Source organism: Mesocricetus auratus, unplaced genomic scaffold (assembly GCF_017639785.1).
Source record: "Mesocricetus auratus isolate SY011 unplaced genomic scaffold, BCM_Maur_2.0 Super-Scaffold_100031, whole genome shotgun sequence".
NCBI classification, from domain to species: domain Eukaryota; kingdom Metazoa; phylum Chordata; class Mammalia; order Rodentia; family Cricetidae; genus Mesocricetus; species Mesocricetus auratus.
This window is the reverse complement of record NW_024429212.1, coordinates 4,569,342-4,596,292: the sequence shown is the minus strand read 5'-3', so window position 1 is coordinate 4,596,292 and position 26,951 is coordinate 4,569,342. Positions and strand designations below refer to the sequence as shown.

The window sequence follows — 26,951 nt, the reverse complement described above, 5'->3', positions numbered from 1 at the left end:
CAATGAGGCTTAGCCCCTGCCTGCTGCTGTGAGACCTGCTGCTGGCTGAGGTTGTTGTAGGCCACGTGCCCACTGTGCTCCAGCACCTGCCTCTTCTGCGGTGCTCCCGCTTGATGGACAGTCCCCTTCTGCAGAGGGTCAGGACTCCAAAGCCTTTGTCTGCTTGATGTGTGTCAGTAGTGCATTGTGGACAATGTCCTCATCCTACACACTAAAGCCCAACGCCATTGGCAAGGCCCTATGCCTGTCTTTAAGAAAAGACACTGTTATCTCTCTCATATTCCTGGCCTCGGACCCACTTCACGGGGACTGCTTTGTCCCCAGCTCAAGTGAGGCACACTTTCAGAAGCCTGCCCTGCAAACTAACACAGCACATGTGTCAGGAAGGCCCCGGCACACCATCCGTGTCCTGCTCCTGCATGATTTGGCGTGCCCAGCTGGCTTTCAGCATGGTTGAGGGGTTCTAAAGGCCAAACCTCCTTGGGAATTCATGTCTGCAAAATAAACACGTGAGACTTCCACAACTGGCTGTTTGTTTGCATGGGCTCTGGCCCATGCTTCAACCAGCAAAGGGTGGAAAACAGTTTGAATCCACAGTGTTGTGTTCCATTGTAGATTGAATGCGCAGCTTATAACCCCGAGCCTTACCTAAGCAACGAGAGCCAACCAGCTTCACCCTCTGCAGCGCGCGGCTTCCTGTGGGTAAGGCTCCTTGCTTGTCTTTAGGCCGTTGACAAAGAACTGTCAGGGGAGTTCACTGGAGAATGCCAGGCTAGCTTTCCAGACAGAACCCTTCCCCCGAGGTGTGGGCTTAGGAATTAAAGTGTTGCCTTTCATTCTTTTTCATCTAAGACTTTTTAACAGTTGAGGAAAGATGCAAGACAAGGAACTTAAACGCTGTGAGGATAACTTTGGCATGCCCTCTACTCTGCTGTTCCACCACATTGGCTTTCCTCCTCTTCCAAAACATTGCTGGCTTTGTACAGGGCTGCCTTGGTTAAGATGAGTTTGTTCCACACGATGCCTAGACTCTCAGCAGTGCTCCAGCAGCCCTGTCTGGTTCTTGCACAGCAGAGGAACTTCCCTGGGCCTGGGCCCATGCCTCCTGCCTCTCCCCTTGCCTCTTTCAGGATTCATCACTCCAGGTCGACAACTCTGTTGCAGTACTGCTCCTAGTGTGCTTAGGATGGAACAGTGTGGCTAGCTGGTGTTCCAGCATGCCCACCTAGGGCTCAACAGAGACGCTTAACTCCTTCTGGATTGTAGTTTGCTGCTGAGCAGATTTGTAGCTGCTGATGCATGATTTGCACACACACACACACACACACACACACACACACCACTGACCAGGGACTTGATGACTTGGCCTCCTTCCAACAGGGTCAGATGGAGTTGCTTACTTGTAACATGGAGCACATGCTGGAGAGCCAGGGAGGTGTGGCAGCCTGCCCCAGGTGGGAGGGAAAAGATTGGAGAGTACTAAGTACCAGGACCCCCCTGCTGTCTGTCAGCAGGGGTCAGGGGTCAGGCTCCCTCCAGACTATTGAGTGAGGGGAGGATTGTAGACATTCGTGAGGCTCAGGCTCCTTGCAGAAATCCAGATCTGGTTGGCAGCACACAACATTCCCCCTGGGGTGACCCGCTGTGGGCTGGGTGCTTTCAGTTTTCACCCCTTGAAGGACTTGTCTCCACTAAGGCTGAGCGCTGTGACACCTTCTTGTCAGCTTACTTCACGCCGCCACTAATGTGCTCTTTATAAAATGAGTGTGTGAACAGACCCTTGCAGCCGTGTAAGGGACGAGTGTCTGGTCTTTCACGTGTGCACTTCTCACTTTGAAAATAAGGTTGTATTCATGCTGGCGAGAGTTTTAATCGCTGAAAGGAGAAATGGACTCCGTTAGGCATCCTTTTACTTCGCCTGCTCTCTCTGTGTGATTCACACTTGAAAATCGCTACCTTCATAGGCCAGGCTCTGCATGTGCAGGGTCATGCCTGATACGAAAATGGAGCAGTTCCAGACCTGTGCCTCCTGAGTTCACACCTGTTCTCTCCCTCACCATCTCCCTCAGATCGGAAGCTGCAGCCATCAGATGGGTCAGGTCGCCATCGTCTCCTTTCAAAGTTCCAGCCCCAAAGTCATCGAGTGCTTCAATGTGGAGTCTCGGATCCTGTGCATGGTGTACATTCCCGCCGAGGAGTTGAAGCCCCAAGAGTCCAGTGATGCCACAGATCCAGAGGCCACAGCCTCGAGAGCAACCCACGTGCCCACCATCTGCCTGGGCACAGAAGAAGGGAGGTAGAGATCGTCACTGCTGTAGGGATTGCCTTCAGTGCAAGATGAGTCACGTCACCTCCCGCGTGGGGCAGCATGAGCCTAATATAAGATGCAAGGGGAAGGAGTCAAGGTCACTGCCCCCAAAGTGGCCAGCCAGCCACACCCATGGCAGTTATTACGAAAAGACATAAAGGGGAAAGCTCCCCACTGCTTACCCCTAGAATGATTTGGTTTTGTTAATTCTTCTTGAAAATACACCACTTCTCCAGTTTTGGAATGAAGCATCAATATTTGATGTTATAACCACGTGGAACATTGACACTGTTTAATGGCAAATTAAACTACCATTCCAGAGTCTATAGGAAGAAAGTAAACTATGACCCAGAATGTCTCTCTAAGCTGTAAGAATGAAATCAGAGTAGCTGCAGGTGTTTTAATGTAGCTAAGTGTGTGTTAAGAGCGGGGAGGGCAGGCCACAGGAAGGCCACGCACCATTTGCCAATGCTGACTGGTGCCAGGTCTTGGAGGAGGGGGCCCAGGCACTTCCCACATGGGCCTGCTAACGCGTGTCTTTTCTCTTGCAGCATCTCCATCTACAAAAGCAGTCAGGGCTGCAAGAAAGTGAGGCTCCAGCACTTCTACACCCCCGACAAATCCACGGTCATGAGCCTGGCCTGTTCCTCACAGGGCCTGTATGCAGGCCTGGTCAATGGGTCAGTCGCCAGCTACACCAAGGCTGCAGGTAACTACACACACTCAGTCCTGAACCTGGGCCAGCCGTCAGTCTCACCTTCCGTGGTGCTGCTTGTCCAAACCTGTGTGACTTGCTCCTTCCCCAAAACGCACTGATGGACACGTGATGCATTTCTAAAGCTGGTTTCGAGGGCCTTCCTCCTGCTCGGATTAGTGCAGATCAGCCTTGAAGGCCCACCCCAGTGCTCTCCTGGGCCTTCCTCCATCACTCAAGCCCGCTTTCATGGGGGGTTGGGAGACAACAGCCATCCAGGGTTGGCTTCTCCCTCTATGATCCTTCCATATGGCACTGTTGTGACTGGCCGCATCTGCCCTCGCAGGGTCACGAACTCTGAGCCCAGTCCTTGCCATCTCAGAAGCACTCATTCCCTGTGTGTGCCCCTCAGCCTCCAGTCCTGCATCACGGCAGCATGTTGACTAGCCATCCTGATGGGCTATGCTGAAGAAGGAAAGAGGACTGTGCAGGCTCGCATGCTCTTCTCGGTAGATCCATCCCCCTGCCTCTGTGGTTCTCCCGGCAGAGGGCATGGCAGCCCCACTCTGTTCCTCAGACGTGGGGGACTTGCCGTGTTGTGGGCGCTCTGCCGTCGCTTTCATTAGCTTTGCTCGTGAGTTGGAGCTGTTGCCTTGTGGGAATGCTTTTCCAGGGTCTGTCCTTGCTGCTGCACAGCTAGTAGCCAGGCTTCCTTGCTAGTCCCTCATGCAGACACAGATACGCTAAGCTGAAGCCGAGAGCCTGAGCCTCTCCTGCCAGCCATGCTCAGCAAATGCCCCTATAGCCTTGCACACTTGGCCTCACAGCTCCCTGAGAGCTGGCTCAGGCCCTGTGCATACACATCCAGAGCGACCCTCTGCCTTACCTAAGGGGTCTCAGAGCCACCCTCTCCAAAGTAGGGTGTGAGATTTCATGCCCCAACGCTGCCCTCTATGCCTGCCGGTGCTTTCTGAATATTTGTTACTGAGCGTTCTTTGAAAGTGGCTGGTGAGTTCCTTACTGGCCTGCGGAGCCCCGTCAAGGTGGAGCTCTATCTGGGGAGCGCTGGACCTCCGTCCACTGTTGCTGCCCACGACTGTCCCTCTCTGGGCCTTGTGTTCCCCACACCTCTCTTTGGTGGGGACCACGCTGCATGGGAATATTGACTTTTTTGAAATTTGGAAGGAGGTGATTTCAGGGGGATGCAACGCGTCTTCAAAGTTGATTGCAGAAGTTGGTGTCGATTTTCCATGTGTGTATGCGAAGCTTTGAATAACTCTGGTGCAGTTCGTCTAAGTTAGAATGACACAGTGACTTAGACCATGCTTCCACTTCACCTGGTCTTACTTCATTATCGTTAACGTATTAGAGACCAAACTGAGCCTTGTGCTTGCTCGTAGAGCAAAATCTTGGCCCCTGAGCCTTGTCCCCAGCCCTCTGTTCCAGTAAAAAGCTAATAATTCCTTTTCTAGCCTGTCTGTTTTTAGAGGTATTTTGGTCTCACTCCCGCTGTTTTCTTTGCTTACCCTTCTTAGAGAAGGCATGTGCACAGGGATTTTTGTATAGCCTTCGTTTTTCTGTTGTTGAATTTTCTGATTGCCGTTAGATTGTTTTATGCTTCCCTATCCATGATGCCCTTTCTTTCCGGATTCCAGGTAGTTTTCTTTGATCCTTTCCCTTGGCCATCTGTTTTTTTTTTTTCATTGCTGTGCATCCCTGGGCTTGGCCAACCTAGCTGTGTGCTGTATTATACAGTATGCATCGTGTCACTCAGTGACTTCCTAATCCCACTGTCTCTGCAGCCTCCCTGCCGTGTTTTGTACTGCCTGCACATCGCGGGCAGGCCTGGGTGGCGGAGAGTAAGGTGGCCGAGCATCCACCCTTCCCCTGTTGTCCTTCCATCCTTGGTGGTGAACGATGTGATTGGTTGGAGACTGTGGCCTTCCCAGACGAGGGTCAGATGCTTTGGAGTGGGGTTTGGAAGCCTGGGACTTTATGGGAATGCTTCAGGTTGCGAAGACTTGGGTTTATCAGTATTGTTAGCTCGTGTATGAAGTCTGGCTGTAGTGCAGGTGACCTACCAGGAAGAAGTTGTCCCAAGAGTTGGCCCAGGTTCACACACTTTCAGCAGGGAGGTTGTGCGTGGCCCTCCCAGGGAGACAAGACTACAGTGTGTGAGGAATAGAGAGCTTTCTCAGGCGGCCAGAAAACAGAGGCCGATTGTTGGAAGTCGAAACCTTAACCAAAGTAAAATATCTAAAGTGGGTCACCCCACCTTTGATCTTGGAGTTCCTGTTTCAAAGGAACCACACGGTCAGTCAGCAATACCACACTCCTCTGGCAGCCTGAGGTAGAGCTCTGTCTCGCTTCAGAGGTCTGCATTCTCATCCCATACCATGCCATGCCATGCCCTTAGGAGTCTGTGAGCGTCAGAGGACACTGTATCTACTCTGAACACACACGAGTTCCAGCACAGGTACAGGCTGCAGTGCTGTGAAGGCCTGTGAGTACCACCTGGGGTGGCTGCTTGTACGAATGTTAGGGCAGGTGAGGGAACCGTGAAGATATGTGCATGTGTGTGTGTTTGCACGTGGCTGTGTACACACCTGCATTTTTGTGTGCATGCATGCATGAATGCACGCGTGTGTGCACACATGCATCTAATGGTATGCGAACCCAGGACACTTATTGCATGAAAAGCAGACCAAGACACCAATTCAAAGCTTACCTGGCAACATTGTGCAGCCTGAGCAGAACTCCTGAGAAAAGTGCACCATGGTAGCTGTAGCTTGCCCAGTGGCCTCTAACAGCCCAGCTCGGCTCACTTTGTTCATAGGCTTTGTACTCAAAGGTTCAGGGCTTCCGGTCAGGACAGAGAAAACGCAGAGACCTTGTTTTTTTCTGAGCTAAGAGAACCCACATGACAGGGAAGTCACACTGATGATGTAATTACCCTGAGAATCCTGGGACTTGATGAATGAAGAGTTACACACTTACAAGATAGTCGCGTCAGCCGCTTTAAAATTCACATTAAATCTTGCTTTCAATCTTTACCATCGCCATGCTATTGATTTATACTTCATTTTAAGTTATGGCAGAACTCATCCCAGATCTCTGGAGTACGTCTTTGGGAGACATTAGAAGAGCAGGGCCTTTGGCTTGGTTTTGGTCTTTTCACCATCAGTGAAGACAGGTTCTCCTCATGATGCTACAGGCATCACAGGATGTTTTGAACATGATGTGGTCTCTCTGACAACCCATCACTTCACTCATTACCGCTGTACTGTAGCAGGATCTGCGGAACCACGTGACAGGTCCTGCAGTGGGCGTTTGGTTATAAATCTCATTGTTAGTTCTTGAAAATGACAGTACTGTCCCCATCTTACAGATGAAGAAACGATACTTAACTTACAGAAAGCAGGGACCATGTCTAGGGACATGCCATAGGAAGGCGGGGCCCAACCTGCCTGTGTCTTCTATGCCTTCCGTATGCTGCGGACTCTGTGAGCCAGGGCTGGTTCCTGGGCCCCTGAACACTCTATGTTAAGACAAGCATCATATCGTGGTCATAGCTGGTACTTGGTTTGTGTTTTTGCAGTGAAGTGTGGTCATGTTTCTCTGTCCCCATGCTCAAGAGGAACTAAAAGTCTTTTCTTTTAAGATGGATCCTGGAACCCTGAACCCCAGCAAGTGATCAAATTGGGCGTCCTGCCTGTCAGAAGTCTTCTCCTGGTGGAAGGCGCACTGTGGGCAGCCTCGGGAGGGCAGGTGTTCATGGCCAGCTTGGAGACGCACACGATAGAGGTGAGTCCTGAAGACCACATCCAGCTGTGGCCAGCTGTGACAGGGTGTGTTCCAGCAGCAGCCAGACGTCATGCAGTGAGTGGCAGTAGTGGTTGGCGCATTCTGGTGCATTGCTTAGAAAGATACGGTTAACTAGAAAATTCAACTATTTCCTAACCTTTTCTCTGGGACGTAATTGCTATGTGTTTGCCTGCTAAGTAGTGGAAAGATTGCTTTAAAAATACATTCAGTATAAACAGCCCTCGGGGACACAGGAAAATCAGCACTTGACTGGAGTATCATTTCTCATCAGTGGGTTGGGGCATCTTTCCTGGGATGCAGGAAGGACTAGCAGGACATTCGGAAAACCAATCCAGGCTTCATAACCCCAAAACATCCTCTGCATGGGAATTTTAACAAAAGGAGAAACCGTAAACTCCCAGGACAAAAAGCAGGATCAGTGAGGAGATCGCTGTGCTCTGAGGGTGCCTCTCCCAAGGCATGAGACTCCAGAAGTCGCCACACTGGGGAACCTTTCACACCTAATATTTAGTACGCATGCCCCAATATATTCATTTTGAAAATTGGGGAAATATTTCCTGTACTCATGATCAACAATGAACATACTTGGTATACAACAAGGCCTTCCTAGACATGAAGAGAGAGACAGCCAATCTGACAGAGTGTTGAGAGGGCCTTAGAGGCAACTGACAAGAGGGGAAATGGGCAGTCACACACCCCGAAGCCTCAGCGATGTCAGCATGGCTGTATGCAAGGTTAGCGATGTCAGCATGGCTGTATGCAAGGTTAGCGATGCCAGCATGGCTGTATACAAGGTTAGCGATGTCAGCATGGCTGTATGCAAGGTTAGAGATGTCAGCATGGGTGTATGCAAGGTTAGAGATGTCAGCATGGGTGTATGCAAGGTTAGAGATGTCAGCATGGGTGTATGCAAGGTTAGAGATGTCAGCATGGCTGTATGCAAGGTTAGAGATGTCAGCATGGCTGTATGCAAGGTTAGAGATGTCAGCATGGCTGTATGCAAGGTTAGAGATGTCAGCATGGCTGTATGCAAGGTTAGAGATGTCAGCATGACTGTATGCAAGGTTAGAGATGTCAGCATGACTGTATGCAAGGTTAGAGATGTCAGCATGACTGTATGCAAGGTTAGAGATGTCAGCATGGGTGTATGCAAGGTTAGAGATGTCAGCATGGCTGTATGCAAGGTTAGAGATGTCAGCATGGCTGTATGCAAGGTTAGAGATGTCAGCATGACTGTATGCAAGGTTAGAGATGGCAGCATGGCTGTATGCAAGGTTAGAGATGACAGCATGGGTGTATGCAAGGTTAGAGATGGCAGCATGGCTGTATGCAAGGTTAGAGATGTCAGCATGACTGTATGCAAGGTCAGTGATGTCAGCATGACTGTATGCAAGGTTAGAGATGTCAGCATGACTGTATGCAAGGTCAGTGATGTCAGCATGGCTGTATGCAAGGTTAGAGATGTCAGCATGACTGTATGCAAGGTTAGAGATGGCAGCATGACTGTATGCAAGGTTAGAGATGGCAGCATGGCTGTATGCAAGGTTAGAGATGTCAGCATGGCTGTATGCAAGGTTAGAGATGACAGCATGGCTGTATGCAAGGTCAGGATGGCTGTATGCAAGGTCAGCATGACTGTATGCAAGGTTCTATTCTGTGCATAAACCTTATCTTTGGAGCTGCTTTAGACTCTTGGCAAAACTGAGCAGAAAATTCAGACCGCAGTATGGCTCTGCTCTCTCAGCCCTCCCCTCTTTCATGCCACCAGCACCCAGACACGTGCCGTGCTTGTTTCCATCAGCAGGCCTGAACTGACATGTCACCGCTGTCATTTGGTGCAGTGACACATGTCTGTTGTAGCGCCATGTACAGCCATTCCGTGTCTAAAACCCTCTGTCCTTTACTGCTTTCTTCTTCTCCCCCTCTATGAGTAACCTCTGATCTTTTGGACTCTACTGTTCAGAATGCCAAAGGGAAGGTAGTCGGGAAAAACTCAAAACAAGCCTCCGCAGGGGGAGCTGGTTAAGCCCAGGTGTGCTATGCTGCAGGGGAGGCGGTGAGTGCAGGCGTGAGGACGTGTCATTCACTGGAGAATGGTGGGTCCTGAGCACACCTTTATCTCAGTGCTGCGTGGGCTGCCTGTGGTCACGCCTGCTGCCCAAGTCCCCGTATGTGTGGTTGCAGCTCACAGATACATGACCTGTGTAGTCTTCATCATGCCTTGGCGTTTTCTAGCCATGTCTTATACTGCTTACTGTACAGATTGCTAATGCCCGGTTAGCCCACATGTAGTCCACTGTCTCTCACCCAGCTCTTCCCCCTGGAAGCTCAGGTCACATGGGTATTGTCTTTTTGAGCCATTAAAAATGAATCATTCTGCTGGGTGGTGGTGGCACACTCCTTTAATCCCAGCACTCAGGAGGCAGAAGCAGGTGGATCTCTGTGAGTATGAGGACAGCCTGGTCTATAGAGTGAGTTCCAAGACAGCCAGGGCTGTTATGCAGAGACACCCTGACTCAAAAATCAAAACAACAACAACAAAACCCAAACCAATCATATCACAAAATTTCCTTTACATGTCATACTAGAGGTCATAGGCTTTCTTGCTTGGGACGTGGCTTATTTAATCTGACATGTTGGAATGACTGTTATTGCCATCATCATTAGCTTCAGAAAACGTTTGCAGGTCCTCGCCGGGGGTGTTTGCCAGCTCGCCAGAGCAGGGCTTCAAGCCATTTGCTAAGAGTTCACATGTCACAGTTTTAGATATCATTCAGGCGTCTGTTTCAGGACATATATTGGTGGCATGTTGTCACCTCAGGGAGAGAGTGGAAACATCCAGGTGCAGAGAACTCAGGGTGTTTTTGGTTCTGGGAATGGAATCCAGGGCCTCACAAGCATTCAGCACTCCCATGACCTAAGTGTGCTCCCATCTCAAGAGCTGTAAACTGTAGTGTGCCCTGACTGCCATTGAGCTCATCAGTGCAGATGCTGTCTCAGGCCTGTAGACTCCCGAGGGCAGTTCAAGGGTCCGGAGGTGAGGCTCCATTACAGCACCTGGGACAGAGGTGCACACAGCACTACATTTCCCCAGTAGACCCAGGCTCAAATCTTTCTCCCCGAGACTACAACAGGGTAGCTTCCCATCCTCCCAGGCTGACCCTTAACTGGATGAAGATCCTACTCTCAGCCCGAGTACAGGATGACTGGAGTATGCCACTACTCTAGTGTCTGATTCTTTTAAGAGGGGGTTCACAAGACCTGGCCTGCCAGCTGGCCACAGGAGAGGCAGAAGGAAACATGGACAAGCGTTTCCCCCACAGCTCATGGTAACTTTGGTCACTTTTATACCCACCTGTGAGTCACTGTTGTGGCAAGAACCTTCCCTTCAAGCACAGAGCCCTCCCTACCAAGGCACAGGGGCCACAGCAGCTTCCTGGGATTTTGTTGCAGCCTTTGTGGGTACCAGTGACATCATCTTGTAAATAACGTTCCTAGAGAGTTCCAGACCCTATGCCGCCATGCTCCACAGGGCAGTCTTGATAACTAGCTATGTCATCTTGCAGATGCTGTATCTGAAATAGCACAGGGCCCGCCCATGACCCAGCTGCGTGTCACGGGACGCTCTCCTGGGCCCCTAAGTTGGGACTGCCTGGTTGGTGAAGGGAAATGTCTGCATCCAGCACACTAGAGCTGAAGTCTCCATTTTTCAACAGGAAGAAGTCTTGCTAAAAGAAACATACATGAGCCAGCGTAATGTTTTGTTAGTCAGCTGTTGTTTTTATACTGAGACATAATGACACTATTTTAAGATCTTTTTTCCCCAAATGGCATGATCATCATCTTCATTATCATCCTCATCACTTGTAAACTAAAAATGCCCAGGGGTGCTCTGCAGCCTTCCCCAGAAGGCTTCTGCGATAAGGCAGCATTCACTTTCTGGTTTCTGGTGCCTCATGTTCCAGAGTGAGGCTCAGCACAGTGTCTCCAAGGCTCAAAGAGCAGAGCATCTGCATCCAAGTACTGATCCCCCCTAGGCAGCTTTTAGCCTAAAAATAACTGAACACATTTATAGAGAGAAGCAAAACCTGCTTTTCTGGGAAAATGAGATTCATGCTGTTCCTGTTTTGTGGGCAGCCACAGCTGAGATGTGGGTGCAGCCCAGGACCTCAACGTGCATTCATGCAGCTCGGGTGGGGGTGCTACTCCTGGAGGGATCTGCCTTTCTGCATGTGGTAGAGAGCACAGGAGCCATTAAGAAGGAGATTCTGAAGCTGAGGCATTTTCTTCAGAGCTACCCTGGGGCTGAGTGGGAGTGCTCATAGGCCAGTGTCTGTAACCTGGCAGCCCTGGGCAGAACACCTCCCAGATGTCCCCCTGCCTCCCACAAAGCATAAGGGGGGCTCCTCGTACTGATTGTTATGGAGTGGAAGATGTGTAGTCTCCACCTTTTATTTCTGCATCTCTGTACACATGTGTATGTGTGCACATGAGTGACAGTGCTCACAGAGCCCAGAAGAGGGCGGTAGATCCCCTGGAGTTGGAGGTATGGGTAGTTGTGAGCAGCTGGGAGACAAACTTGGGTCCTCTGCAAGAGTGGTATATGTTCTTAATCCCTGAGCCTCTCTCCAGCCCTCGTCATCTTTTCTCTTCCCCAGCTCCGTGTATCTTTCCTTCTTGTCTTTTATCCCTGAGGGGTGTGTGTGTGTGTGTGTGTGTGTGTGTGTGTGTCTGTCTGTCTGTCTGTCTGTCTGTCTGTCTGTCTGTCTTTAAAACTTGAGCCTCGAAGCTAATACAGGCCTATCATTTAGGAATAGGCTGACTAGGCTGACTTCCCTGGGGCACAGTTATAGCTTGATGACTGGAGCTGTGTGACTCTGAAGACTGCTCCTCGGTCCTGAGTTCCCACCATATGTAGTGTTCTTTACTGAACTTGGGTAGATGGGAGGAAAAGCCCCCACTAACAGGAGCCTGGACCGGTCACCAGGGGCTCTGAGGAGGCCTGGGCTGCACCCCAGCTTCCAGGTCTGTAGGCAGAGATGGAGTAGCACTTTTGACCTCACGCCCTAAAGCAGACCTGCACGTTTCCCCATTGATGTCACCCTTGCCCTGTGACATCGAGCACCGAGGGACCTCAAATACAGAACAGATGTTAGGAAATGTATCTTCTCTTCTGAGATGGTGCTGCCAGCCCTTCAAGTGCTGTGGACCGCGGGCTACAAAGCCAAACTGAGAAAGTCCTGGGAATTGTGGACTCTGGAGCTGAGGCCACACGTGCCCCCAGGGAAGGAGGAGCCTTCCTTGTTATTTAGTCATCCAGTGCCATGGTTTCTCGTTCTGCTTTTTCAAGCCTCCTTGAAGTCCTGTTACTGAGCTACCACAGGTTTCCAGGGGCAATTACTGCCCTGCCTTGAACTCACACGAGGGGCAGTAGTGATCAAGACTTGGGCCCGCTCATCTTTCCCTGCAGACAGTTCTGCACCCTACACTGGGCAATGAGCAGGAAGGGAAGGCTCCTTCAGCCCTTGCAGAAACAAGCTAACACAAGGCAAAATGTCCTGCCTGGTCCTCCAGCTGACTCTTGGCAGTATGACTGCTATGAGGAAGTCGGTGCGAGTTTCCAGAGACCAGGGAGGCTGGGCAGGTGTAACCTTTAGCTGACCCATGAGAACAGTACACAGAGCAGTCTGAACCTTCCCTGGCCCCATGTCCTTTGCGTGTCCTTACTCAAAGCCACCCCTTTCTCTAGTCCCTGCTTGGCAGTGGACCACGCCCAGGGCACTCCCGGCTGTCTCAAGTGCAGAGCAGTGGCAGGATCCTGGGCTGGTGACATTGATTCCTCATATCTGCATCACAAACTCCACAGGGGAAGGGCCCTGTTTCTCTGTGATCTGAGTTAAATCACAGTGATCTACAGGCGTGTGTTATGGCCAGGCATGCAAGATGTAGAGGTAGCAGTTGATTCAGGCTTTTTCCTCCAATTATTCCTGACTGTACAGTGTGTGTGTGTGTGTGTGTGTGTGTCTGTCTGTCTGTCTGTCTGTCTGTATCTGTGTCTCTGTGTGTGGCCATCTCAGAACCTTAACGACCACACCAGTACTGAGCCTTCAGGGCATAGGCCTGGGCATCAGCATCCCAGGAAGTATCTCAGTACGCAGTCTGAGCTCTGAGGTAAAACAGACAGCCCCTGTGGGGTTGGCAACACCAGCCACATGTTCTATTCTGTGTGAAGGCATTAAAGAAGAACTGTCCCCAGTGCCATCCAGTGAACATCACACACACATACACAAACACACACACACACACACGCACGCACGCACGCACACGCACACACCAGTGCCATCCAGTGAACATCACACATACACACACACACACGCACGCATGCACGCACACGCACACACCAGTGCCATCCAGTGAACATCACACATACACACACACACACGCACACGCACACACCAGTGCCATCCAGTGAACATCACACACACACACACACACGCACATGCACACACCAGTGCCATCCAGTGAACATCACACACACACACACACACACACACACACACACACACACGCATACACGCACACACCAGGGCCATCCAGTGAACATCACACACACACACACGCACACACACACACGCACGCACGCACGCACACGCACACACCAGTGCCATCCAGTGAACATCTCACACACACACACACACACACACACACACACACGCATACACGCACACACCAGGGCCATCCAGTGAACATCACACACACACACACACACACACACACACACACACGCACGCACGCACGCACACGCACACACCAGGGCCATCCAGTGAACATCTCACACACACACACACACTGTGCTCAGCATGAGCCCACAGAGAAGTCTAAGGACTAGAACCAATACTAGTGTCTCAGGACAAGGAGAGGAAGGTGGTTGTCAGAATAGCAGCTATGTAAATGAGATCATGAGGCGTACACAGAGGCCCTCCTCTTCCTCTGCCCACACAGAGTTGACTGTTACTATCAGAGATGCTGTGGGTGGACTGGGTGAGTGTTGGGTTGAAGAGAAGACATGACTTTGCCAAGAGATAGTCTCCAGTACAGAATCCCAAAGAAATCCAACACTAGCAGGTAAAAAAAAAAAAAAAAAAAAAAAACCAAAGCAACATTCAAGCTCACAGGGTACAAGATCAATATTCAAAACTCCATCTAGTCTGTGTGTGCCAGCAGCAAGCAGCCTGAAAACCAGGCCAAGGAGACAAGGTCAGGCGGCATCCCCGTACAGCTCCTAACCTGGGCCCTGCCCGCCATGCACAAGCAGAGCCGCTCCTGCCCTGGAATCTTCCAATGAAATGACAAACAGTTAATGCAGGCTGTAGCTCAACCCAGCCCTTCTGGGAGCATCTGGGAGGTGTGGAGTACCATGACCTTGGCAGTCTGTGACAGGGGTCATGTGCTCTTCCCCTTGCTCTTTTAGGACACAGATCTATGTCCCCCGCTGGGGTGACTTTAAGTTGTTCAAATTAAGAGAGCCATGTCAGATTGATATTTAGTGTGAATTTCCTGACCTCGGGTGTTGCTACACTGTACCCTGACGCGGCTTTGGCCACCACACCTCCTCTGGTCTCGAGATGACCCCATGGTTTTTGCTAGCTGGCGTTCTGCAGTGTGGCTTTGTTAGGGTGCTGGTGGGGAAATGGGATCCCACAGGACTGCCTGCTTCAGGCAGGCCTCGGGAGAGGCAGTGCTATGACTGTGTTGTGTCTGCCTGGACTGTAGGACAAGGACCAGTCTCCTCCTCAGTACAGCTGTGCTTCTCTCCCCCCTCTTACCAGGCTGCTCAGTGGGCTGTGGGGGACCGGGATCAGCAGCCATCCTTTCTCAGCACCTTTGATGATGTGTTGAGGTCGTTTTCTCAGCTTATAGAGCTAAGCATTGCATCCCCGGGTGCTGTTCTGTGACTGTGAGTAGGAGATCAATGCTGTTACAGTCATGGGTTTGCGCTCCAGCTGGACCCCACGGTAGTCAGGAGTGACTCGGACTAACCTCATTGTGTGGCGCCTTTGCCCTGGCTGAACCCTTAATGCCCTGTGTAACCCCATTTCCTGTGTGTCCCCAGAACCAGCTGGAGGCCCACCAGGATGAAGGGATGGTCATCTCCCACATGGCCGTGGCCGGCGTTGGCATTTGGATTGCCTTCACCTCGGGGTCCACACTTCGCCTCTTCCACACAGAGACCTTGAAGCACCTGCAGGATGTCAACATTGATGCCCCCGTGCATAGCATGTTGCCAGGTACTCTCCACGGAAGGGAGGGTTCTAGTGTCACTCTCCCTTGTACAACTGCAGCCAGGTGCCTCAGAAGGAAGGGAAGAAGGCAGCAGAGGCTCAAGGGACAGCAGGGACAGCAGCTGCAAGTGCACATGTAGCCAGCGTGGTCCGTGGACCCTGGGTATTCACATGTGCCCACATGTGTAAATGCACAGCCACTGTGTGTGGCACCTGGCATGAGTTAGTGTGTGGGCAGTGCACATAAACATGTAGCTTGTATGCACAATTATGCAGCCTCTCTATGAATATGATGAAAGCTGCATGAATGGACCAGCTGGGGATGCCAGAGGCAAGACAAGGTAGCTTCACAGTCCTGACTGGACCTGCTGCCAGCAGGAAATCAAGAAGACTGAACAGGGCACAGGGGAGATGACGCCAGGGTGGATTTGGGGAGGGTCCTGCAGGGCGAGGCTTGAGGGGGTCTTGCCCGCCCTTTGTCTACAGGGTCCTGCCCAGCAGGCTGCAGGGAGAGTGTGACAGAAAGTGGGAATGGAGAACACAGGCATGGGCTGGAGTTAGAAAGTAGGCACTGGGTAGGGAGCTGAGCTGGTCTCATGTGAATCACAGGTGAGCCAGGCAGTATAGACCGACGCTGCTGGACAGTGCTCACATCCTGTGCATCAGTAGCTGGAGGAGAACTCTGGGGGTCCGTGCGGTGCTTTTTCAGGCAGCAGTGAGTTATGTGACTGGTATTGTTTGTATGTCACACTCAGACCAGATTCCCCGTGTGTGTGTGTGTGTGTGTGTATGTGTGTGTGTGTGTGTGTGTGTGTGTGTGTGTGAGAGAGAGAGAGAGAGAGAGAGAGAGAGAGAGAGAGAGAGAGATTGATTGATTCTGCAGTCGTTTAGAGATGGCTGAGGCCACAGTGGTATGGATGGGGGAGTCGGGATGGATTTGTCTATTTGTATGATGAATTTTGATGGGGAAGGTGTCTGTGGAAAGGCTGTTGGCCTCTGTCGTGGCTACAGGCTGAGGCCTCTGACAGCATCACCCATTCCCCTAACAAGGGAGCTAGAAGTTCAAGATCAAGGTTCGGGGTTCCTTGTAGGCTCTACTTTCTTGCTCGTGTACAGCATCAAGCCGTGTTCACCCAGGACAGAGAGAGCATCACGTGTTCACCCAGGACAGAGAGAGCATCCCTTGTTCACACACAGCACCTTCACGCCGTGTTCACACAGGACAGAGAGAGCATCCCTTGTTCACACACAGCACCTTCACGCCGTGTTCACCCAGGACAGAGAGAGCATCCCTTGGTCACACACAGCACCCTCATGCCGTGTTCACACAGGACAGAGAGAGCATCACTTGGTCACACACAGCACCTTCACGCCGTGTTCACACAGGACAGAGGTAACACCAGCTCTGGTCCATGCTGTAAGGGTGCTGACTCCATCATGAGTCCCAACCCTCATGCTATCTTGTGTCCTCTAATCCTGTCCCCTCCCTCGGGTACCAACTGCTAATTTCATCACCTACAACATGACAATTTATGGGAATACTGACACATACAGTCCATCACAATTAGCACTTTTGATTCCTTGGAAAGCACAATAATTTAGGGGTCACAATGCAGAGAGGACCCACCTGCCCTGTGGCATGAGGAATAATGAGGAGATAGAGGCAAGAAAGATGGCAGTGGAAAACATTCACCAAGACCTGCAGGACACAGGCATCTAGGGATGGTGACAGGTGTCTTTTTCTATGGATTTGGCTGCCAACCTTTTTTTTTTTAGATATTAATGGACTGTTTTACTTAGTTAGGAAAATGGAGGTTTTTGTAATGCTTATATTATTTTTAGAGAACAAAAATGATTTAGCATCAGGATGGTCTCCAAAGCATGCTGATGGGGACCTGACCTTTTTTTCAGTTATTAGCCACCTGGACAGGTATTTACTATTGGAATCTATTGACCCTTAGACAGAAACCAAGTCAAATTCTCCAACTGCCAACACATGCCTGCATCTGCCCAGAGAATGCCCTGCACTCTCTATTGACATGGAAAGGGACAGGAGTTAGATTGTTCCACGATAAAGGCTTCTGGGGCCCAGATCCTGACCCGGTACCCTGTGGCCTCTAGGAAAGCAGCCTTGGTTGCCATGGTTCCTGGAATCCTGAGAACCAACCCCAGGAATGTTGTCTGGCCTCAGTGTCTGTCACGGGGGCCCTGCTCTGCCTGGGAAAGGAGGGGCCGGTCAGCGAGTGGGGCGTGTGTGTTGAGACTTGATGAGAATAAGCCTTGTGACTTATTCCCATAAAGTGAATACTCATACAGTGGAACCAAACCACAAGAACTCCAAGTGAACGGAGAGACGGCTCCAGGGCGCTCCCTCGCCGACCCTCCATGCCCACCTGATTTTACAAATGGACTGTGTTCTCGTCCGTCCCCTCAGCCTCCTCCTGCTGTAGAGAAAGTGGGATGTGCCTGGCTTCTGAGCAGATCCACGGGCAAGACCTGCCACAGACTCAGGCAAGCAGCCGCATGTGAGCATGCGAGTACACATGTGTCCGCTTCCTCTGCTATGCTAGCCGGTGGGGGGTCCCTCCCTCCCTCCTGGCCAGGCAGCCGGTTCCTGTTAGGAAACACCAGTAGGCCACTCAGCATCGGTGTGCAGTGTCCACACAGCACCGTCCAGTGAGTTTCTTTCTGTTCTCCTTGTAGCGGTGCTGCAGCTCTTCAGCCTTCTGCGCTGTTTCCAGTTGGCTGGGCGCTGGGTCGCCCCAACCTTCCCTGCAAAGCCTGATCCCTCAGCACCTCCAGATTCATGGGATTGTGGGGTATCAGCCATCTTTCCAGAGGCCTGCCCACCCTACCACCTCTCTTCCTCAGGCCAGAGGGTCTGTCAGAGTCTCTCCACAGTGTTGCAGGTTGAGTCTAGCAGTGCCTCTTGACAGATCATGAGTTAAAGGCTGTTTAAGGGATAGTTCATGAGGCTCTGGCCTAATCCAGTGATGGAGTCATACTTTCATGGTGTTGATAGGTGATGGAAACTAGGAAATGTGGTCTAGTTAAAGGAGGTGTGTTCCTGGGGGATGCCTGGGACAGATACCCCCACCCCATACACACACCCTTCCCAGCCACCACGAGATGAGCAACTTTCCTCGCCACACCCCGTTATATCTCTGGCTTGCCAACGGCATACAAGCAGTGGAGCTGTGATTGGACTGAAGCTGTGATCCAAAGCCAATCAGACTTTTAAGTTGCTAATGTCAGATATTTGGTCAGAGCTGCGCAAGCCACCTTGGACACAGCCCGTGAGACCCTCTGTCACTGGTCTCGATCTAGTGCCTGCTTCTTTTTCATGCATGGGTGGAGCAGACAGGGGCGTCAGACCGGTGTGGACCGGAGAAGCTGCCGTTGGGCTGCACTCTTCAGCATAGCCTGGGCTGTATGTTAAGTAGCTTGCGCTCCGTCTTTGGGAGGTCTTATCATGCGTGCCCCCCCCCAGCATCCCTCCAGTAGCGATGTGGCACTGTCCCACAGCCTGGCCACGGTGGAAGGGTAACTCGGAGCAGAGCTGTGCCACAGTAAGAGCCGGGTTCTGTCTCTTGTGTTCAGGAGTTCCTGACATCCCAGCAGGGTGCTCTGTGGGCCGTTCTGACCCCAGTGCATGCTGGGTTTAGAGAGAGTAAAGCTGGGCTTCCTAGCAGCACCTGTCTTGTGTTGCAGCCTGCGTGTCTGAGCTGCGGCTGTGGTGTGTGTGGAAGCAGCATGGGCGAGCGCCCTTCCCTTTCATGCCATTGTTAAGAGTTATGAAGTCCAGGTAGGTCCTGCGGATAGAGACACACTGAGTCAAACACAGAACACAGTTTGGAAAAGAAATGATAGTGGAGCCATCAGAACCTGATCAGATCTAAGACTACCCCGTGGGACACCTGAATTAGTTCCTAGCAGTTCAGCTTCCCCCTCCATGTGGATCTCAGTCCGAGCCCATTTAACAGAGGCTCCCAGCATAAGCCGAGCACACGGCCTCCCAACAGTAGACCTTAGATGGTGTCTGGGGCTCATCTCTCAGAGCGGAGGCACAGACGGTGTGGCTACAGCAGGGGAAGGCCCCTTAGCAACCTCGGTGTCACCACACAGATGCTTCCTGTGTTGTCCTCAATACTCAAGGCAGGCAGAGCGGGGTGACGGAGGTGCTGGGGCACATTGACCCTCTGTGTCCCGCTGAGCGGATACACCTTCCAGAAGTGATGTGGCCACATAAAAGCGCCAAGTTTTTTATTTAAAAGTTCAGCGTGAGTCTTAACGTGCCATGGACGTAGTCATAAGGGGGTTGGCGAGTTAAACTGCACTTCTGGTTATAAGTGTGAATGGGGAACTCCATTCAGACACACATACAGTAGGTTCTTGTCTCCTGCAGACTGGGACCAACCTGGACAGCAGGGGAGGTGAGCATTGGAAAAAAAAACAAACAGCCAGTTCCTGGGACAAGGTTTTACCTAGTTCCCAAATGAAAATAAAAAACAGGAAATAGTAGGATCTGGGACTTACCGGCTTTCTTTTTGTTACTGTTATTATTATTAAGGCCATTTCTTTTTGTAATTCCCATCTGATTGTCTTGACTTCGGGTCAGTCTGGGCTCGGGGATACCTGTGCAAGGCTCTGCTGCTGCACATCTAAGACCTGTAGCTCAGCGTCCCTGCAGGGCTTCTGTCCAGGACGCTGTCATCTGAGCCTGATGTGCTGTTCTGTGCACTCTCCTTGGGGAAACACTTCTGAGGGAAGGGTTTCTTTGAAAAGGCAGTGGAACACTTCCCAGATTCTTACTATACTTAATATAATGTAGGTGTGAAAGTGAAATTTCTCTGAAAAAAAATATACACTCTTTTTATGGAGGAGATTCAAACAGAGAATGAAGAATGCAAGATGTATTTCTGGATGAATGAAAATATCTAGTGACTCTTCCATACTTCATGTTTTGATGGTAAACTGTTTTTTGGAACCACTGAGTGAAAGGGCATTATACATGAGACGCCCAATTTGCCCCATAATTGTCTTTGAAGTGACATTATTTATATATAGTATTAGTATTTCGCAGGCTTCTTTAAAAGCTTGGTTCAGATCAACACTCTTAAAATTTATGAATTCAAAATTTCTGCTTTGTGGAAAAAAATAAAGGGAAGCCAGTTTCCCAATGCAAAACGGTTTTGGATGTCCGATCAGAGCGATCCGTCACACAGCATCCTTTGTGGAGGGTCACCTGCTCACAGCTGCTGACTGGCACCCGGGTGCATGGCTGCTCCTTGGGCTGATGCTCTGAGCAGAGCTGAGGCTTCGGGTGAGGCTTCAGGGTGAAAGTGGGCAGCTCTTCTTGGAGCTGTGGGTCTCATTGCTTCCCTTACCTCTGTGTTTTAAAAAGGAAGTCCCTCAGACTCCCTGGAACTTTCCATTCTCCCATCTGCCTTCCTGTTTTACGGTGGGGGGACCCATGGGAGGACAGGTGGAGGAAGTGGCCCTGTGTGGCGGGATGACCCTGCAGCCTGCCCTGGCATGGTAACACAGCAGTCAGCAGTAATGGCTGTGAATGATGGCGGGTATTGCCTTTGGAATGCCTCAGCGTTTCCCAACAGCCTTTGAGAGCACCCGCTCGAGGACATGGCCACTGCAGGGTTGTGATGCATCCCCCCCCAAGGTTCACATCATTCCAAATAGACCAATCTGGAATCTCAGAGGTTAAATACTGTTTTAGCTTTTAAGAAATTGCACAGACCACTATTAAGTTAAAAAAATGCCTTTTATTTTTAAAATATCTGTTTTGAAGTCTAAACATTTCATAAAGACGAACTCTGAAGACACGCAGGCCACTTTGGCCCTACTGTTTGCTTGTCCTCGGCACGAGCTTTGTATCAGACGCAGACATAGCAAAAATAACCTTTGTTCTACAGAAGACAAGAGTCAGCGGGTGCTGCATGAGTCTCCTCGGTCCCTCTGCTGCTCAGCCTTGGGACTGAATGCCAGGACCAATCTTAAGACTCCTTTCAACCCAGTGTCACTTTCTGTGGAAGCAGAGTCCCTTGCAGGCCCCCTGCTTCTCTGCAGTCTGCAAGAAGATCCCTGTAGCAATGTCACTCACTCCTCCCAAGCCCTTCTCCTGGCCTGGTCAGTTCCTACTGGCTACAGAGAAGGCTCAGCATGACAGGCCAGACACCCTGGAGGCTTCTCTGACCCCACCGTGCTATCACCATCTCTGTTACTTCTGTCACTTGCACCCGTGGGATACATTTGCACAGAAACTCTGGAACCCTCAAAGGCAGTGTGTACCTACAGTGTGCTGCCAGTGTGTGTGTGTGTGTGTGTGTGTGTGTGTGTGAGAGAGAGAGAGAGAGAGAGAGAGAGAGAGAGAGAGAGAGAGAAGGGGGAGGGAGGGCAAGAGGGAGGGAAGGAAAAGTCGTTCTGTGACTTCACACATGCACTATGACACTGGGCACAATTGCACAGGCACACACACACAGGAACATGCAGCCACACAAACATGCATGCGTGGTATATCTTCCTGATGACATTGTGAGCATCTATAAAGAGGGAGAGAGACACACACACAGAGAAACAGGCACTGTGTAACTATGATGATTTAAATAGCTCTGGGTTGCTTCACCTCCGGCAAGGCTGGTCTGAGGACAGCCTGGAGACCCACTGCTTGCTGCTGTTCAGTTGAGATGCCTTGATGGGACAACCACACAACATCGTCTTTCTCTTCTGATGAGGAAGGCACAGGTGTGAGCATCCATATAGCTTGTCCTGCCACAAGACTTAGTGGTGTCTTGGGAAGCTGGCCTTGATGTCTGGACCATTTCCAGGCTGCAAGCCCACCCCCTGCTGTGAGCCAGCTACAGGGCATGGGGCTGCTTCTCTTTCTTATCCAGGGCACCAACGTCTGTCTGTGACCAGCCTGCTCGTCTGTCATGGATTGCTCATGGTTGGTACCAGCCTGGGTGTCGTCGTGGCTCTGCCAGTTCCTCGTCTTCAGGGTATCCCCAAAGTGACAGGTAAGTGGACCCAGCTCCATGCCTGCCTGTCTTCAAAGTGGCCCGCCATGTTGCTGTTCCATGGGGTCCTTAGGGCACTGTAGATGCTTAGCAGAGATGCCGATTTGTTCAGTTTTCACGTTCTCTTTGTACTTGGGTTTTTCTCACTCTCATGCTGGTAGTTCCAGGAGAATCCATCCTGAAAACTCATTTCATGGTGCCTCTATTTCCCATTAGTTCCCATCACAACACAGTGTTTTGCTCAGTGGAAATGGACCCCTTCTTACTGCTCGTAGAGAAGCTGGGTATACACCTCTCCTCTTAGTTTTGCCTCTGGCTGCAGTTCATACCAGAAAGCAGTTCAGCATCATGGTCTTGGGGTTTCTACCCCAGGACCCTACTCAGGCAAGCCCCAGCCAGCAACAAAGCATGACGGGAAGATTTCAGTGGTACAGAAAAGAGGGTGCCTGACTGTTCAATTGAGAGGTAGGGAAATGTTTCAGAAAAGTTGCCTGGTCCTTCATTGACGAGAACCTGGCCGAGAGCGGCTGCGCCCCCCCCCCCAGAGTGCTGACACTGAAACAAAGATCCTGTGTGTGTGCTGGTCACACCATCTGTCGGGGAACACAACAAGCAGAGGGCTTGACGGAAGTCGGCAGCAGCGTGTTAGCAAGGGCTGGGTGTCATGGTTCCTTCATGTGGTGTGAGCAGCATGTTAGCAAGGGCTGGGTGTCATGGTTCCTTCATGTGGTGTGAGCAGGCTAGTAAGTTTCTGTGTTTCCTAGCTGGTAGGGTTAAGGAATCCCAGTTCATTCACTCCCTCCCTCTCTCTCCTCCTTCCCTCCCTCCTCCCCTCTCTCCCTCCTTCCCTCCCTCCTCCCCTCTCTCCTCCACTCCCTCCCTCCCTCCCTCCCTCCCTCCCTTTCTCTTTGCAGTGCTAAGGAGTAAATCCAGGCCTCACACATAATAGCCATTCACACTTGCCACCCAAATACTGTCCCAGGTCACATTCCCTCAGTTTTCAATGTTTGTTTTTGTTAGGAGCTATACACATCAGATACCTCAGGTTTTAATTGCCAGTATTTTCTGTTTAAGTGGTAATGGGATAGCATGGCGGCCACACGTCTGCTACCTGGTGGAGGAGCTGGGGCCTGGTTTCTGGGTCTGAGTCCGCAGCCAGCCACCTTTCTGAGCTCGCCTCTTCCCCGTCCACACACCCCTTCCGTTTTATTCACCAAGTTGTTCCTCACACTGTTTTCCTAATTTTGCGCTGTCTGCCGTAGTCTGTGTGTGTGTCTTCCTGGTGTTTCTATTTTCTCCTCTGTTTCTGTTACTTCCTGCCATGTTTCCAGTATCTGGGTATCTGTCATTAGCGCCTGTGAAGCATCCATAGGGAGGCAGTATTCCTGCCGGTGGCCGGAGCTGTTTCAGACGGCTAGGATGGTGACCTGGAGACAGAAAGTCCTGATTTTAGTAAACAAGTATGGAATTGCTTTCCTCAAGCCCCAGAAACTTTTTGCAATGGAAATTGCCAGAGGCTTCTGGTAGTATAGGCACTGTGTTCCTGATACTGAGGACTTGAGTCTTTGATTTCTTAAGGCTTAGGGAAATCAGGTCCTTTTGCATAGAGTGAATGAGGAAATGTTCCAGGTCCGAAGCTAAAGACATTTTATTGTATTACTTCAGGGGTGCATGCATGCATATGTGCGTGTGTGTGTGTGTGTGTGTGTGTGTGTGTGTGTGTGTGTGTGTGTAGGACAATGTGAGCCTGATCATTGGATAATCACTTTTTAAAATATTTATGCACATGTGCACATGTGTGTGTGTGCGTGTGTGTGTGTGTGTGTGTGTGTGTGCGTGTGTGTGTGTGTGTGTAGGACAATGTGAGCCTGATCATTGGATAATCACTTTTTAAAATATTTATGCACATGTGCACATGTGTGTGTGCGTGTGTGTGTGTGTGTGTGTGTGTGTGTGTGTGTAGGACAATGTGAGCCTGATCATTGGATAATCACTTTTTAAAATATTTATGCACATGTGCACATGTGTGTGCGTGTGTGCGTGTGTGTGTGTAGGACAATGTGAGCCTGATCATTGGATAATCACTTTGTAAAATATTTATGCACATGTGCACATGTGTGTGCGTGTGTGCGTGTGTGTGTGTGTGTGTGTGTGTGTGTGTAGGACAATGTGAGCCTGATCATTGGATAATCACTTTGTAAAATATTTATGCACATGTGTACATATGTGTGCATGCTTGCACCCCTTCGTGTATCCATTGTTGCAAGGGAGAGCAGTGTCCACAGAGTCCAGGTGAAAGCATCCGATTCCCTGTAGCTACAGGCAGTTGTGAGCCACCCAGTGTGGGTCCTGGGTCCCTCACCCCCATCCTCTTTGAGAGCACTAAACTTTCTTTCCAAAAGCCATCGATTTTAAGGCTTCAGGTGACTGGGAGTCCACAGGGATGTGATCTGGGGATTCCTGCTTTCACTATCCCCTGTGTTAGTTGCCAAGCTGCTGCCTGGGTAGGGGCGCAGGGTCAGATCCTGCACTTTAACACCCTATGCAGTGTGTGTGTCACTAAAGACCTTTATTGGATTGTCCTCTCAGGGCGAGGCATGGTCTCCTACCATGCACACAACGGGCCTGTTAAGTTCATTGTCACGGCCACAGCATTGCAGAAGAACAAGGACAGAGCCAGAGACAGCCCACCCTCCGGCCCTGAGCCTCAGGATGAAGACCCCAAGGATTTGCCCTGCGGCCAGGAGGGCCCTTCTTGCCCGGGCCGGACTGACGCCAACACAGCCGTTTGGTTGGGAGACTCCCCGGGACTGACAGCTCAGAAGAGTGACCTGTCTTCATCCTCGGGCTCCCTGAGCTTGTCCCATGGCTCCAGCTCCCTAGAGCACAGATCCGTGGACAACAGCCTGTGTGACCTCCTGAAGGACCCCAGCGCCTCCCCGAGGAGCAGGGCACAGCGCTCTAGGAGAGCCAAAGCCAGTTCAGCGCTGGTGGTATGCGGGGGCCAAGGCCACCGGCGAGTGCACAGGAAGGCTAGGCAGCCTTCTCAGGAGGACCTGGTGTCTTCAGTGATGGTGTGGCAGATCCCACTGATGAGCATGTAGGTCAGAGGACAGCTCTCGGCTGGGTGCAGGCCAAGTGGCGGAGACTACGTCCATACCACTGGGACCAACTGGAAGCAGAGTTGGGAAAGGAATCTGCAGTGGTCACACAGCTTCTCTGCCATCTCCCATGGCACAACCTAGTCAGACCTGTGAGGGAGGCAGGGGAGCATGGTGGCCTTTGAGCCACTGAGCAGAGTTCCAGGATAGGGCCACAGTCTGATCCGTCAGTCATTCACCTGAGATGCGGCATGTGCTAAGGGCGACAGTTCCGGACACATCTCAGAGAGCTGGCGGGGAACTGTAGTGTCCAGTAGCATAGGAGGTCATTAACAATTCTTAAAATCATTCTACTTGACTTAGGCTCACTACTGTTATTTATATCTTATATATTTTTTAAATCTCAGAATAAAAAAATGTAACAATTTAAAACAGGTGACACATTCCAGTCCAGTCAGATGGGTTTGTCTGGGAGTGACTGAGGCTTTCCAAAGTCAACTGATGTGTGTACTACACCCTTTAACAAACAGTGTTTTTATATTGCGTTTTCTATTAAAAATTAACCGTTAGCATTTCAGTCAGTATACTATCTGTAGTGTTTTGCACATAGTCCTTGCTTTAAGCCAAAATGTTTAATAGTGTCAACATTTGGACTCCAGCTTCCATGCCAAATCCTACTTGCATTCTCACACGGAAGGAAGTTAGTATGAACGTGGGACACGTGCAGGTTCTGTCACGCAGGGACGGTGCTGAAGAGCGCGGGTCTTCAGTGCACTCGCTGTCAGAGAGCCACCCACATCTGGACACTCATTCTGAGTGGTCCATGGTGCTGACCCTCAGCCGCTGCCGCTACTGCCAGCCATGTCAGTGTCCCCCTCGAAAGAACAGACAGGACCATATGGGGCAGCCACGCATGTCAAGGGATACGAGTAACCTGTATACTCTTTTGCTCCACCTGTATTTGTACATCAGTGTTTCACTTACTGGATGGCTAAAAATCTGTTTTCTTAAGCCTAATCCAGATGCTCACCAGAAACACACTCCTCAGCACTTTACAAATGACTAAAAATTCTAACTTTTAACTTAGCCAAATATTCTCTAAATCACACATATACCCAAGCCTTCTTAAACTGTAAGCTGCTATCTTATTTGATAAAAATAAAAGACTTTTTATTTTAGAATTGGTATTGCAAGTTGCCTTTCTTCCCCCTCCTCCTCCCCCCCCCCCCCCGAAAATCTAAGAGGGTGATTACATCCGGGAGGGGAGGAAGCAGTCCTCTTGTGTCTGTCCGGGCATTGTAATAGCCAGCTGCAGAGTCTGGGATATGTGTGGGAAAACAGCTCACAGGTGGACTGGGACCCCTGCACCTTGCCGGTTCTCATGGTGTATGGCATCACGAGTTCATAGAACTAGCCTGTCTTTCTGATACTTTGCAAGACCAGGGTGAACTCTTCGAGGAGAGACAGCAGAGATGCACAGAGCAAGCTCATGGTCCTGGAAGGCAGGGACCACAAGCATCTCCACACCGCAGATACAAGATGTGCACGGAGCAAGCTTCACCGCAGCTCATTCCCCGGGAGAAGCAGGCTGGGAGGAGAGCATCTGGCAGAGCAGAGGCGGGAGCTCAGAGGATGGCAAGCCCCCCGCCATGGCCTATGTGAGTGAGTCCTGGATTGAGAGTCACTCAAGTGTGTCAGCTCCCGCTGAGC

The 26,951-nt window shown here is 50.9% G+C and overlaps 1 protein-coding gene across 8 annotated transcripts in view; it reads left to right on the top strand.

Moving 5' to 3' along the window:
* The window catches only part of Arhgef10 (Rho guanine nucleotide exchange factor 10), a 101,205-nt gene extending 74,786 nt beyond the window's left edge, over positions 1-26,419 (top strand). For 7 of the 8 annotated variants that reach the window (XM_040733412.1, XM_040733406.1, XM_040733409.1 and 4 more), the window contains 7 exons: positions 616-702; positions 2,070-2,296; positions 2,860-3,017; positions 6,664-6,806; positions 14,941-15,115; positions 22,018-22,140; positions 24,730-26,419. In XM_040733412.1, coding sequence (XP_040589346.1) covers positions 616-702; positions 2,070-2,296; positions 2,860-3,017; positions 6,664-6,806; positions 14,941-15,115; positions 22,018-22,140; positions 24,730-25,244 — 1,428 coding nt within the window. In that variant the 3' untranslated portion in view covers positions 25,245-26,419. The remainder of the gene's footprint in view (positions 1-615; positions 703-2,069; positions 2,297-2,859; positions 3,018-6,663; positions 6,807-14,940; positions 15,116-22,017; positions 22,141-24,729) is intronic. The other variant, XM_040733411.1, reaches the window with a different exon arrangement.
* The last annotated feature ends 532 nt before the right edge of the window (positions 26,420-26,951 follow it).